This window comes from Orcinus orca, chromosome 9, assembly GCF_937001465.1.
Source record: "Orcinus orca chromosome 9, mOrcOrc1.1, whole genome shotgun sequence".
NCBI lineage: Eukaryota > Metazoa > Chordata > Mammalia > Artiodactyla > Delphinidae > Orcinus > Orcinus orca.
In genome coordinates, this window is record NC_064567.1 from 55,553,710 (window position 1) to 55,569,400 (window position 15,691).

The following is a 15,691-nucleotide window of genomic DNA, read 5'->3' on the forward strand; positions in this document are numbered from 1 at the left end:
CACTCAAGCAGAGCCTTCTGAGCTTCAGGCCAGGGGCATCTCCACCTACATGTCCCTTAGGCACCAGGATTTCAACACATTTCTTCAAACCCTCCTCCTCCCTTCCCTATGTTAAGCATATATGGTGGTACCATTTTTCCAGTTGCCCAGGACAGAAAGAGGGAAATTATTTGTGATTCCTGTCTCTTCCTAATTCCTCATATCCAAAAGGTCACTGGTTTTGTCAAAACATTGATCCATTTCTTCCCATTGTTTTATATCTTCTTGCTTAGACCCCTTTGAGCCCTTCTGTACAGTGACCTAGGGTGATCTTTCAACACACAAATCTGAACTAGTCAAGTCCTAAATGCTCCAATGGCTCATTAGCAGGGAGCACAACATCCTTCAAGATTTGATCTTTTTTTTTTTTTTTTGGATAAACCTCTCAGCTACCTCTCCTTTACCTGACTAATGTCTAAATTCAGAAGACAGATTGCCAGATTTTGAATTGATTACCACTTATTGGTTTTTGATCTTAGACAAGTAACATAACCTCTACATATAAAGTTGTACTCAGGTTATACAACATAAGAAAATGAAAACATTTACATTACTGTGTTAGGAAGTTTGGCTCCTAAGCTTTTTAAAAGATAGAAAACAAATGTTTTCTATGTTCTTTCTATGTTCTGTTTCTTCATCTGTTACATGGGAATTATAGTAACTGCCTCAAAGTTATTGTTATGAGGATTAAACATACATATATATCTCTATATATAGATATATATGAATTAATATATCTAAAAGTGCTTCAGACAATGCCAGCCATATAGTATGCACCATTTTAAAGTATTAGTTATTATTATTATTTAACTGATGGGGAAGTATTTCCTGTTTATCCTTGGTGCCCTTCAAATGAATTCTGAACAACCAGCACTTCCTCTTATAATAGAAATTGGCACAATGTACTGAAATTGCTTTTCTCATCTACACCCTAAGATGTCTAAAATATATTTCTTTGCCTGAAGCACTTTGGTTTCTAAGAACCCCCAGGGTTTACCCCTCTTCTGCTTTAGGACCTTTTCAGTCTGCCTATCCTGCCTCTTCAAATACCAGATATGACCATGGAGGCATTCTGGCTTTACGAATACAAATGTTAAATGGGAATCATACCATCACAGATGGATTTTTGTTGAGGAAATATTTTTTGCATGTACTCAAACCAGTTTAATTTCATGATCAGTTTCCTATACACACAGTACAGCAAAAACAATTTAAATTTTTCCCATTTTCATCTGACTGACATTATTTCGGTAAGAAATAATTTCATTGTTTTTTTCTCTGTAAATTTTAAAGGAATTGATTAATAAATCAGTTTTTTGCACATATCAAATTCTTCCAATTACAGTTTTTGCCACTGAGTTCCTCAGGATCAAATTAAAATCTATATTTTATTTATGCAATTCTTCTATTAAATTTGGTCAAGAACTATGGGCAGTTTTACTTCATTATATATTTCTATCAAGTCTAATTTTTCTAGGGTCAAATTTTGCAATTTTTAATCTTACAAGACGTAGTTCTTCAGTAAGTTTTCCTCTTTACAATGCAGTTATCATGCACAGGGTTACCCATTCTGGTTTTATTTCTACAATGGAAATTCATTTGCTGTGATTTGGATAAACAACTGTTTGAATTCACTTCTTAGCTAAAAATTGTAATTCCTCTCATGAATTCTCCAAGACCATCCTTGAGGTCAAAATATCTCACCTCATTTCCTTTCCCCTCAACTCTCTTCACATCATTCATTCCTGCTTACTCCTCAGATGCCAGCTCAAGCAGCACTGGCTCGAGGAAGCCTCTCCTGATCTCTAAGACTAGATCAAGTTTCCCTCTTTTTGCTTAGATAGTACATTTTATTCTTCTTTCATCATAGTTTATGGGTGAAGATTTTTGAAAAATTTTTTAAAAATTAATTTTTTGGCTGCGTTGGGTCTTCGTTGCTGCACGCAGGCTTTCTCTAGTTGCGGAGAGTGGGGGCTACTCTTTGTTGCGGTACGTGGGCTTCTCATTGCGGTGGCTTCTCATTGGGGAGCACAGGCTCTAGGCATGCGAGCGGTAGCTGTGGCGCACAGGCTCAGTAGTTGTGGCTCACGGGCTCTAGAGCACAGGCTCAGTAGTTGTGGCACACAGGCTTAGTTGCTCCGCGGCATGTGGGATCTTCCCAGACCAGGGCTCGAACCCGTGTCCCCTGCACTGGCAGGCGGATTCTTAACCACTGTGCCACCAGGGAAGTCCCTCATCACAGTTCATAAATATGAGTACTTATTATCTCCCTCACTAAACTCTGATCCCTGAAGGCAGGGACTTTTTCTTACCACTGGATCCCTGGCACATAAAAGGCACTCAAAAATTTATTGAAAGAATGATGAAAAGGAAAATAATATCTTTTATCCCCAGTGCTCATATAGTGCTTGACCAATCCTAGGCACTCATTAAAAGCTGTCTGCATTTTCCCCTTATTGTTTATTTCTGGTTTGTTATGGTCTGACAATGATGAATTTTTTTTCAATATTAACTTTGAAATTGACTTCTTAATGCTACATATTTTTAAGCTTTTAAGAGCCATGCTACTCCAATAATTTCCTCTTCCTTCTCTCAGGGCAGCCATACTGTACAACTCTGGCAGGGTACACTGTACTCAATGGAGCAGGGAGTTGTTTGATGCAGCACTGATGCATCCTCACTTCCCTCTGTGAAAGGAAAAGCATTCAGCTATTTCCTAAAGTTAATTACAACAGCAGTTCTAAACCCTAAGCTATAAATCAAAAACACCTGGGATACTTTCACAACAGAAATGCTTGGGCCCCACCTGAAAATTATTGAGTCATAAAGTACCAAAACTCCCCAGGTAACTGCAGAGCTAGTGTTGGGAAACACTGGGGTAGGAGCACAGGATGAGTGTGGGAGAATTGGTTAGAAATTAATCTAGATAGGCAGGTTAGTGTATTCAACACTTAGGAATTGGAATTTAACTTTATATCAGTGAGGAGGGTTTTAAGAGGGTAATGAAATAATCAGATCTATGAGAAAGGTTAACTTGGCACCAGTGTGGCAGGGTTTAGAGCCTGAGCTGGGGAGGCCAGGGGAAGAAGCTACAATGAGCCCAAGAATAGACTGCGAGGACTTGAACTAGGGTGGCTGCAGTGCAAACACAGAAGAAGGGAATAGGAAAGGACTCACAAGACATTTGACAGAATTCGCTAAGTGGAATGTGTAGGGTGATTAAAGAGGGAGAAGTTATAGACCACTCCCAGATTTCCAGGGTAAGCAACTGGATGCAGTTTGATGCCATTAACCAGAGAACACAAGTGTAAGGATAGAATGGAGCAGGTAGATGAAACAGATTCCGTTTCCAGCTATGATTAAACAGACGTTCCTTGTGTAAACCATTTAGGTGGAGCTAGAATACCAAGAAATTGGAGATTAAGATCTAGAATTCAGAAGAGAGGTTGAGGCTGAAGTTTTAGGTTTGGGAGTCAACAGCGTATTTGGTAACAATTGAGGCTATTGGAATGGATGAAACTGAACAGAGAACTGTCTATGTAGAGTCAAAAGTGCTTAGCACAGAATTAAAGATAAATCAGGCTTTCTCATTAAACTTACTAAACCACATAATCTTATTTATTTTATTTTTTAATATTTATATTTATTTGGCTGCACTGCATCTTAGCTGCAGCATGTGGGATCTTCATTACCGCGTGCAGGATCTTTTTAGTTGCTGCATGCGGGATCTTTTAGTTGCGGCATGCGGGATCTAGTTCCCTGACCAGGGATCAAACCCGGGCCCCCTGCATTGCGAGCATGGAGTCTTAACCACTAGACCACCAGGGAAGTCCCCTTAATTTTAATAAAGCTCAGCAGACCACCATTAAAAATATGCAGATGTCAACGTGAAGAGTAGATGATAATATAAAAAAATTATCTGCAACCTGTATGATAATTTTAAGTATTACTACTGTTATCTCTGGACTTACTTAGAACACAACAACCTGTTAGCTTGGAAAGACTAATTTCTAAGCTTATTAAATAGCAGATTAATCAAGTTAGCTCCTAATATGATACCTGTGCTCCCCTAAATAAAACAACCAGATATTTGGTGATCTACTTCCTACAATATAAAGGCAATATAAATACATCATTGAGCCAACTCATAAAAATACAACATGTTCTTAACAAATGCAACTAGTAATATTCAGAGATTGTCACTTAGTCTATGTGTCCATGTATGTTTGTGCTTATGTGCCAGGCAGTTCTGTGTAATTTACTTAACTTTAATAATACAAGTTCATCATTAGGTCTGGAATTATTTCAACAGAAAATTAAGTAAAACTTAAGAAAAAATTCCCAGGCCCTGCTATTTCCAAGAGTGAATGAACTTGTCTAGAACTTGTCCCTGAAATCCTTGTTTTTAAGAGGCACTCAGGTAATTATGATGCAGGGGGTTCAAGAACTATAATACTTTGAGAAATACTAGCTTATACCAAATAAACATTTTAACTAAGTCTTTTAAAAACATGTTGAGAAATGTTCAGAGATTACAAAAAAAATTTTAAGTAACAGTGTTACATATGCTTTAAGTAGAAAACACATTTTCTTTATTCAAATCATGTGACTTTCTGTACATTTTGAAATGACACACAAAGTCATAGCAAAGCTGTATTTTAATTTCATCATATTCCACTCTAAATTCTGTACCATTTACCAAAAATAACTTTTTATAAAGCTTACTGTTTTGTCTAATATTATACAGACTATCAATCTACACATTTTTGTGTGTTTCTCCTAAAAATTAGATTACCTTATTAGGATATTATATAAAACTAATTGGTATATTACACACCAAACATAAGTACAGATTCTGTACAATGTAATAGTATACATATATATTACAAGAGACTAAATGCCTTGTTAAAAGTAATAGTTTAAGAAATCTTTCATGGAAAAAATCTATATCACAAAATGTGGTGGCTTAAGTATCAGTTGCTTTCCTCTCATGAATTTCTTTCGGTGGGCATTAACTGTCCATTTAGCTTCATTAGTAGTTTTACCACAAGGCCGGCCTACAAAGTAAAATACGTTGACAATAAATTTGAAACATGTAAGAATGTGTAAATGACATACATGGCAGTGGACAGACAGTTCTCTATGTATTTGAAAAGGAACTTTTCATTGTTATAAGACTGCAATAAATTATTCAGATAAGTTTCTGGCTTTGCTTAGGAAAGGCCTGCCTTTTTACCTTGGTCTTAAATATGTTAACTTCATGTTAGAGGTTTTCCTTAAAGTAAAATGGACTGTCATTTTTAAAAAAAGAAATAACTTTATTAATACAGTAGAGTTTATTACTAGAAGTCCAGAATAACTGATTAGGTACTTACCTGTTTTGTATGTACTATAAAGCTCATTTTATATTCCATACTATGGATCTGAAAACATGTATCAGCATCTCCCAACTGCCACATAAAACAACCATACTTAAGACTGATGAGTAAAGCCTGCAACATAATTAGAAATCATTATATTGAAATATTTATTAAAAACAACACCCATCTTCTCTTACTATCTACACCTATCTAGACAGGTCTAAACACAGTGGTTTTGACAGTTAGAATAAAACTTGTTCAAAGTGCCCACACTAACTTCACACAGCCTGCAGTACAGAGCCACATATATGGTAAACTCTTAGAAGACTGCCTTGAGCAATGATATTCTTATCAGAATGACAATTTTTTTTTTTTTTTTTTGCGGTACGCGGGCCTCTCACTGTTGTGGCCTCTCCCGCTGCGGAGCACAGGCTCCAGACGCGCAGGCTCAGCAGCCATGGCTCACGGGCCCAGCCGCTCTGTGGCATGTGAGATCTTCCCGGACCGGGGCACGAACCCGCGTCCCCTGCATCGGCAGGCGGGCTCTCAACCACCGCGCCACCAGGGAAGCCCAACAAAATTATTTAAAGATGCCCATTCTGTGCTATGTATTTGTATATGTGTACACAGAAAGAAGTATTATTCAGCCATGAGAAATAAGGAAATCCTATCATTTGCAACAACATGGATGGAACTGGAGGGCATTATGCTAAGTGAAATAAGCCAAAGAAAGACAAATACCATAGGATACCACTTATATGTGGAATCTAAAACAGCCAAACTCACAGAAACAGGAAGTAGAATGGTGGTTACCAGGGGCTGGTGGGTGGTGGAAATTAAGGAGATGTTGGTCAAAGTAGTACAAACTTTCAGTTATAAGTTCTGGGGATCTAATGTGGGGCATGATGATTATAGTTAGCAATACTGTACTATATGCTTGAAAGTTGCTAAGAGAGTAGATCTTAAATGTTCTCACCAGAAAAAAGAAACTGTAATTATGCAATGTGATAGAGGTGTTGGCTAATGCTATTGTGGTAACCATTTTGAAACAGATAAGTGTATCAAATCAACATATTGTACACCTTAAACTTACCCAATGATGGGGGAAAAAAAAAAGATGCCCATTCTATCAGTGGCTTTCAAGAAAATTAAGTGTACTGCAAGTTTTTACTTTCTGCATCTTAAAAACAATTCCTTTTACTATTGATATATTCAGTACCTTTTGAATATTCATATAGTACTTTCAGATCTGAAATTTATGTAATAGGGTAACATGTCGATTTAGGCAATTTCATATCACTGAAAATAAGTACGCTGATATATTTATTGTAAATATAAGCATTATTTAAAAAATTAATAATATATCCTTCATATATTCAACAGAACTATTTAAAACCAATTACAGTACCCTATTCCTACATGTTGTAACATAATGGTATATTTAAATAGGAATCCAATATATTCTTTGGACTATTTAAAAAACAATTATCTCCTAGTAGTAACTTACATTTTCTTACCCTAAAAATATATTCTTTGTATACACATATACAAAGAAAGTGTTCATGCCATCCTTTAAAATAAGTATGTTGAGAAACATTACCTCTCTATGACTAGCAGTTCTTAACATAATGATTGTAAATAATAAACTAAGGATATGCCAGAAAGGTAATGGTTTAGGGCATTCTGAAAGGTTCTGTAAGTGAAATGTAATATAATTAATTTACATGAGTGTATACCACTTATAATGGGAAAATAATATCTTGCTTTAAAATAGCTATACTTATAAAATATAACTTATAGACAGGATCTACTAAAATAGCTGTTTACCAAAGTACACAATGAAACACTGAATCAAGATATCATAAAACTTTAAACTATCTATCTTTTGGATCAGTGACTTGAAACTTCTTTAATCAAGAGACAGGAAACTGTCCATTTAATATGTCCTCAAAACAGTTTAATATACAGAAAAAAAATACATCTGTGGTATAGCAACTCCTAGATTACATGAAGGTCAAATGACCAACAAAAGCACTGAAGCCATAAGTTAAAAATAAAGGTTTTGTTTTTAAAGGACAGTGTGCAGGGAGAAAGGAATTCTTGAGAAATCCACAATAATGAAAACGGCTGAATGGAGTTGAAGAGCCCACATGGCTGTTTTGAGAGACCAGTCTGCTCCAGAAGGAAAAAGTAGCTCTCATTAGGAGGTAAAACCTACAAAGGGGAAGGTGCTTAGTGAAGGAAGTCAAAAAGTAAGAGAAATGACAGGGATAGTTGAGAGCAGAAAAGGAAAACCATGTAAGTCAGAAGTAGACATAGCCAACCAGGACACACAGGAGAAATAGTGATGTTGACAAGTGACCATGAACAATGGCACTATATGGGTATTTAAAGAACCAGTTTTATTTCAGAAGGGCATTATGGTCTACATAAATTGACATCAGCAAAGGGTAATCTATTGCCTGGATGTAGCAGTGGTATTAAGGCTGAAGATATATCAACAAGCACAGTTCAGTTATGAAGACTGTAATGCTTTCACTATAGTAAAACGTTGAACTGTAACACTGCATTTACCTATTCGATAGTGCCTACATTTTATGTAAGTAGAAAGATAGGTCTCTGATGAGTATATGAAACTGGCTGAGCTGTATTTTCTGAGGGGCAACTTTTATTATTCCAAACAATAACAAAATATAGAAGGCAGAAGTAATTGAGATTAAAAAAAACAACACAGCTGTATTCTATGGCTTTTCCTGAGATTTAATCTCTGAGGCTAATGTATCCCATATGTAGACTTTTAAATGCAAATGAATGTATTTTTGCAGATGAAGATGTTTATTTAAGCAAGCTTGTCATATTCAACCCTAGCAGATTTGGTCAATCTAAGACAACTGAGGACAAGCTGATTGTTCCTATATCGTTTGAAAATGTAATTATCTTAGAGCTTTTATAGGTGCCATAAATTTATCAGTAGCTTACAGAACACAAGGTAATGATTATGTGGACAGAAAACATTTGTTACCCTTGGTTTCAATCACCTTTTTATATGCCCAATGACAGCATTTCTATTTATATTTCTAGAAAAAGCAGATTCTTAATAACACTATCATCCTCTGCCTGCTACTGCTATCTCACTTACTCAATTCCTGGACCAGAATATTATTCATAATATGAAATGTTATATTACTGAAACATCATTTGAATACTATATAAAACTTTTCATTGTTGCCTAAATTTGGAATGCTCCCAAAAGTCAAACACAAAATATAGTTTAGAGAAAAGGCTCAGTGTTATGCCCACAGTATCACCATCCAGTTCGATGAAGAAGAATTTGCAGATATTTGTATAAAATGCTCTGAAATAGCAGAGGAAAAATTTCTTGAAATGACAAGGGGAATTTCTCCTTCATTTCTTTAGTACAACAGGAATAGAAAAAGTAGTTACAAGCTAATAAGAAGCAGCTTATTTTGTATGAGTAAAATAGTCTAAATAGAAAATGATAAGCAAATGACTCCAAAGCAAGCAGATATCAGAGACTTCAAAAAATCAAGTTCCAAGTCAGTCACTGCCCTATGTCCCTGCATATTCTTTATCTCCATTCACAGGCATTTCTAACAGTATGGGAAAATAACTGTTGCCCATAATGATGATCCTGAGTTATCAGGAAATAACTAAACTACAATTGGGATACTTTCAGAAGGTATGTGATTACATAATAAAGACTTACAAAAATGATGAAAAAAGTTAGGTTTACGATGAAATTCCCTAATCTAAAACGCCTTTTAAAAATGCGTAAGCTCAGTTACTTAAACTGATTTGCAAAATAGTCTATTCGTGACATATCTGAATGAACAAAATAGATTTTTATCTGCTTCCTATTACTAACTAGAAAGCTGTTTATCCTGTGAAATGTGTTAAATATGCTAAAATTAATTGATAACACCATATTTATATTATCATGACTTTGATTAGAAAAAGGGGCACAATACAGTAATAAGCCTCTGATTGAAAAGCTCTGAAGTAGGGGTGGCCAGATCAAGATGGTGGAATAGTGGGGCTTCCCTGGTGGTGCAGTGGTTGAGAGTCCACCTGATGATGCAGGGGACGCGGGTTCGTGACCCGGTCTGGGAAGATCCCACATGCCTGTGCTCCGCAGCGGGAGAGGCCACAACAGTGAGAGGCCCGCGTACCGCAAAAAAAAAAAAAAAAAAAAAGATGGTGGAATAGAAAACCTCTGAACAGTTCTAACAGGTATTCACAGTCCCATCCACACTTCATCTTGCCCCCCAAAATGTTCTTATAACTTATTCTAATTTGCAAAATGAACCACTTGTGTCAGATATTATATTTCCTTTTTTAAATCTGTATTTTTTTCATTTAAATCTAATTTTTAGAAAAGGTAATACATTCACAGTTAAAAAAAATTTTTTTAAGTTGCAAAATGCTATATAATGAAAAGTCTCCCTTCTACTCTTATTCCCAGTTACATGGTTCCCCCCCTCTAAAGGCTTTAAGAGACATTTTATGCATACAAAAGCAATACTTATGCAAATATAGTATTCACTTCCCCCCATTTTTTGAGGTATAATTGACATATAACATTATATTAGTTTCAGGTATACAACATAATGATTCAATATTTATATATATTGCAAAATGATCACCACAATAAGTATCGTTAACATCCATCACCATATATAGTTACAACTTTCTTTTTCTTGTGATGAGGAATTTTAAGATCTATTCCCTTAGCAACTTTCAAATATGCAATACAGTATTATTAACTATGGTCACCATGCTCTATACTACATCCCCATGACTTATTTATTTTACAGCTGGAAGTTTGTACCTTTTGACCCCCTTTACCCATTTTGCCCATCTCCCAACTCCCTGCCTTTGGCAACCACCAGTCTGTTCTTTGTATCTTATGAGCTTGTTTTTTTTTTTAAAAAAAGATTCCACATATAAATAGTGAGATCATATAGTATTTATCTTTGTCTGACTTATTTCACTAGGCATAATGCCCTCAAGGTCCATCCATATTGTTGCAAATGAAAGATTTCATTCTTTTTAATGGCCGATTAATATTCCATTGTATATATTTACACATTTTCTTTAGCCATTCATCCACTGATGGACACTTAGGTTGTTTATCTTGGCCATTGTAAATAATGTTTCAATGAACAGGGATGTGCATGTATCTTTTTGTGTTAGCGTTTCTGTTTTCTTCAGATAAATACCCATTTCCACCCATTTTTACATGAATGGTAGCATATTACATATGGTTCAGCACCAAATATATCTTGGAGATCATTCCACAGAAAAATATTCTTCATTCTTTTATATGGCTGCAAGGTATTTCAATGTTACAATTAATATGTTAACTCCCTATTGATAATCATTTCGTTTTCACCCCCCTATCCTTTGCTATTATAAATGAATGAAATTGTTCATGTAGGCTAGTACTGTTATTTTAGATATTACATAATGTGACTGGTCAAAAACAGCTGAAAAGATGAAAATCTACCTTAGTTTCCATATTGAGAAGATGAAGTCCTTTTATATTCACACCTACATACACAGGGATGACTTTATGATTACTGGGGCTTGCCTTTGTAAATATCTGTCCTATGAAAAAAGCTGCTCCATATGTAGGAATTTCCCAACAATTCTGTAAGAACATGCGCTGTAGGTGATGCATTTCTTTACTGACACCTTCACTTGTACTAAGATTCTAAAAACAAAGTAAAGTAAACAGATGTGAAAGGAGAATGTACCTTTGATAATCCAAACAGGTCAACTAAACAGTTTCTAAAATCAAGGCTATCCCAAAGACAAATAAAATTGTGTGACATTATACCAAAGGCAGTTTTTCTTTTGAGATCTTATATTAAAAAAAAAGAAATATCAAGGTCTAAAAATAATGTTTATCTATTCTATTACATTTTTAAGTGCCTCATGGATAGAGATAGTGTATTATCTCATGTTTTTTTAATCTCTAGCACTTACCACAGTATCCAGCATACAGACGGTATTCAGTAAAAGATTCTACATTATTAAAAATAAAACTATTTTGCTCCTTTTCCTTTCAGGCATGTGAACTATAAGATCCTTATTTAATTTCAAGAATAAAATGTAATGTACCTATGTTTAAAACATATTAATAATACTAACAAAATTTCAACTCGGCTATAAAATGTCTTTTTATTTCTATTTAACAGCTTACCTTGTATTCATGAAGTATTCGGTTTGTCCAGTGAGGTGCCTTACTTTTCAATTTTGTAATAGGTACAATGGATTTTAGATTTTCTTCACTGTAAGCAAATACACCAACATCTTTTAAATAAATCATCTTTAGTAGCTACAGTAATATAATCATTTACATGTAAATGGCTTTAATTAATATGATTTTTGAGCTGAAAAATATTATATTGTAACATATCGGAGAACTCTCAACATTTTAAGCAAAAAGTCACGATCCTAATATTGCTCAATTTAGAGAAATGTTTCTTCTTTCAGTAGCCACAAAATATTTTTGAATATTTAAAACTACAATAAACAAACTTTAAATGTGCTAAACCTCAATGTTTTCTCTCAATATGAAACATGAACTAGTTTTTGTGGTGGTATATGGTGAAATGCATCTGCCTTGTAACATTTTTTCTACTAATCCAAGTCAGGTTTTAGTGAACTTATTTAAACATACAGTAAAGAAAGATAAAGCTAACAAGTATAAGGCATATCAAACTATATTCAAATATAAGAAAAAGAACTTTGGAGAGAGTGTAACGTAAAGAATGCTTTACTTTTTTTTTTTTTTCCTCATTCCATGCCTTATATTATTTAATTCCAAACCAACGTCTAAATAGTTCTTAGTAACGTAATATTTCTAAATTTTCTTGGTTAAACTGAACCTTGGGTATAGCACAAGACCATGAATTGTATTAAATACTTACTTTAGGAAACCTTGCTTGTGTTTCTTACTCTCATAATTTCCATAAACTATCTGCAACAGTAGACTTGCCAATGTTATCAGTTTAGCATCAGGAGCCGTATAAAAGCCCTTCAATAAATTATATCTGGCTTCATCAAAGAGAATAAGAATAGCTAATGGGTCTTCAATCTTAAAAGAAAAAGTATAATTTGGTTATTAGGTCACAATTTCCTGTTATAAATGTACAACTTGCCACTATCTAATATGAAAAAGCAAAAGCTATGTAATTTCATATAAATAAGCTGTTATTGCTTTAGAGCAAAGGTTGACAATTTTTTTCTATTAAAGCCCAGATAGTAATATTTTAAGCTTTGTGAGTCAGATAGTCTGTTAGAACGACTCAACTCTGCTATTGTAGCACAAAAGCAGCTATAGACAATACATCTACAAATGTTGGAGTTCTACTTAAACTTTTTATATTGATTCTGAAATTTGAATTTCATGAAATGTTCACATGACATGAAATATTCTTTTGAATTTTTTTCAACCATTAATAGCTTGCAGGATATACAAAAGTAGGCAACAGGTCAGATACAGCAGTAGGCCATAGGTTGCTAACCTCTGATTCACAGTTCAATAAAATTATCATCAGTTTATGGATATGAGTGTGTATAACTTATAGTACAATTTTACTTAAATTCTTTATATTCCTCAAACACTCTTCTACAATCTGTGCTTCACCCAATATAGTAGTGAACCTCAAAGAAGATAAAAGGAAGTATTAACTCCCAGAAGGACACATGAAGTTTGAAAAAAGCTTAACATTTTTTATTTGACTAAAAAATATTCAGTACTTTGCACTTTCAAATAACACTAAAGGAGAGCATACTTTTTTAAGTTTTGAAAACTTTAAAGTTTCACTTTATCTGATAAGATTAACAAACATTGAAAAATGCCAGCCTAAAGAATACATTTCTACTTGGAAATAATCACCAATTATAGAGATTCTGAATGAATACTTAGTATGTTTCCAAATATGATTCAAAATGACCCAAATTCCTTATGGCAAAAGAAATGTTGTCATACTAACTAAAATAATATAATACTCCATATATTGATAATATTAAAAAAACTGAAACAGAATTTCATGGGGAAAAAAAGATAAGGGGATTGCTCTAGATTAAAGGAGACTTAAAGAGACAGTAATCAAATGCAAAGCATGAACGCTGACTAGCTCCTTCAGTTGGGAGTTAAGAGACTGAAAAATTGGGGGGAAATCTGAATATGGGTCTGATATTAGAGGTTATTATGGAAACATTAATTTTATTAGGGTGAAAGTGGTACTGTACTATGTAGGTACATCCTTGTTCTTAGAAGATGCATGTTAAAATATTTAGGGATGAAGTGCCAGGATGTCTGCAACTCAATTTTAAATGGTTCACAACCAAAAGAGAGGAAAGATGAAACCAATGTAGCAAAATGTTAACAATTAGTGAATTTAATGAATGGTATATGATGGTATGAAGTTTATTACTTTTTCAACTTTCCTATGGGTTTTTAATTTCTCAAAATAATTGTTGGGAAAAAATGAAAGAAAACATTTTTCTAATAAAAATTAACTTAAAGAATTTGAAGAGTTTGAATAGAGAATAATTATAATTCCTAATAGTGTGTTCAGTGACTATTAGTCAACAATTGTTCTTTTTAAATGAAAGCAGGCTCTTTTCATCCTAAAAGGATAATCCTAACCAAAAAAATACAATTCTTCTATTTTTCAGGTGGTAAAAATAGGAATTTTTCAATTACACAATGAGTGAAAAAGAACGCAACCACTTTATCAGATGATCTGATATTCTGATTCACCTTAAGTACTCACTAAGCCTTGCTTCTTCTCACTTGAACCTACTTTGTATTATTTGTAACATAATATGCAATTAATTAATATCCAAGTATTATCATTATTGCTCTTTCTCTACCAGCCAACTTTAAAAATATTACTTAGAAAGAAAGAAGACAGGCTGAGTATATTTAGATTATTTGCAAATTTCATACATCTATTACATTTAAGAACTGCTAACAAAGTTTACCATTTTAACTATTTTTAACTGTAGAATTTAGTGGCATTAATTACATTCACAATGTTGTGAACCATCACAACTATTTCCATATTTTCATTGCCCAAACAGAAACTCTGTAACCATTAAGTCCTCATTCTCTCCCCCCATCACACTAATATACTTTCTGTTTATAGTATCTATTCTAGATATTTATTTAAGATAAGTAGAATCAAACAGTATTTGTCCTTTTGTGTATGGCTTATTTCACCTAGCATGTTTTCAAGGTTCATCCATGTTACGACATGTATCAAAACTTCATTCCTTTTTATGGCTGAATAATATTCCATTTTCTTCATCCATTTATCTGTTGATGAACACTTTAGCTTGTGTCCACCTTTTTGGTTATTATGAATAATGCTGTTAAGAATGCTGGAATGCAAGTATCTGTTTGAATTCTTGTTTCCTTTAGGTATATACCTAGGAGTGGAATTGCTGGATCAAATGGTAATTCTATGTTTAGTTTTTGGAAGAACCACTCAACTATTTTCCACAGCAGCTGCACCATTTTACACTCCTACCTACAACATACAAGGGTTCCAATTTCTCTATATCTTCATCAAAACTCAACATCTTCTTTTATAAATTTTTATTATTACAACCATTCTAGTAGGTGTGAAGTGGTTTCTCATTGTGTTTTGATTTGCATTTCCTTAATGACTGATAATGCTGAACGTCTTCACATATGCTTGTTGGCCACTTGTATATCTTTACTGGAGAAATGATATTTAAGTCCTTTACCCAATTTAATTGGGTTGTCTTTTCGTTGTGGAGTTGTAGTTCTTTTAATATTCTGGATAGTAAACACTTACCAGATTTATGATTTGCAAATATGTTCTTGCATTCTCTAGCTTGTCTTTTTCTTGATAATGTCCTTTAATTTACAAATGCTTTTAATTTTGATGAAGTCTCATTTATCGATTTTTTCTTTTGTTACTCATGTTTTTGGTGTCATATCTAAAACTCCAAGGCCAAATCTAAGGTCATGAAGACAACCCATATATTTTGTCCTAAGAGTTTTATGGTTTTGGCTTTTATATTTAGGTTATTGATACATTGAGTCAATTTCTGATGTGGTGTGAGATCAGGGTCTAATTTTATACTTTTTGCATATGAATTTCCAGTTGTCCCAGCATCATCTGTTGAAGAGACTATGTTTTCTTCATTGGATGCATTTGGCATCCTTGTCAAAAAGCAGTTGGCATGGATATATGGGGTTACTTCAGGACTCTCAATTCTATTCC

General features: G+C 34.0%; 1 protein-coding gene across 5 annotated transcripts in view; it reads right to left on the reverse strand.

Moving 5' to 3' along the window:
• KRIT1 (KRIT1 ankyrin repeat containing) overlaps positions 1-15,691 on the reverse strand; it is a 45,664-nt gene that overhangs the window by 4,228 nt on the left and 25,745 nt on the right. For 4 of the 5 annotated variants that reach the window (XM_049714762.1, XM_033420502.2, XM_049714759.1 and 1 more), the window contains 5 exons: positions 12,356-12,522; positions 11,626-11,713; positions 10,927-11,133; positions 5,415-5,531; positions 4,609-5,096 (listed from right to left, as the gene is read on the reverse strand). In XM_049714762.1, coding sequence (XP_049570719.1) covers positions 5,028-5,096; positions 5,415-5,531; positions 10,927-11,133; positions 11,626-11,713; positions 12,356-12,522 — 648 coding nt within the window. In that variant the 3' untranslated portion in view covers positions 4,609-5,027. Of the gene's footprint in view, positions 1-4,608; positions 5,097-5,414; positions 5,532-10,926; positions 11,134-11,625; positions 11,714-12,355; positions 12,523-15,691 lie in introns of those variants that run through there. The other variant, XM_049714760.1, reaches the window with a different exon arrangement.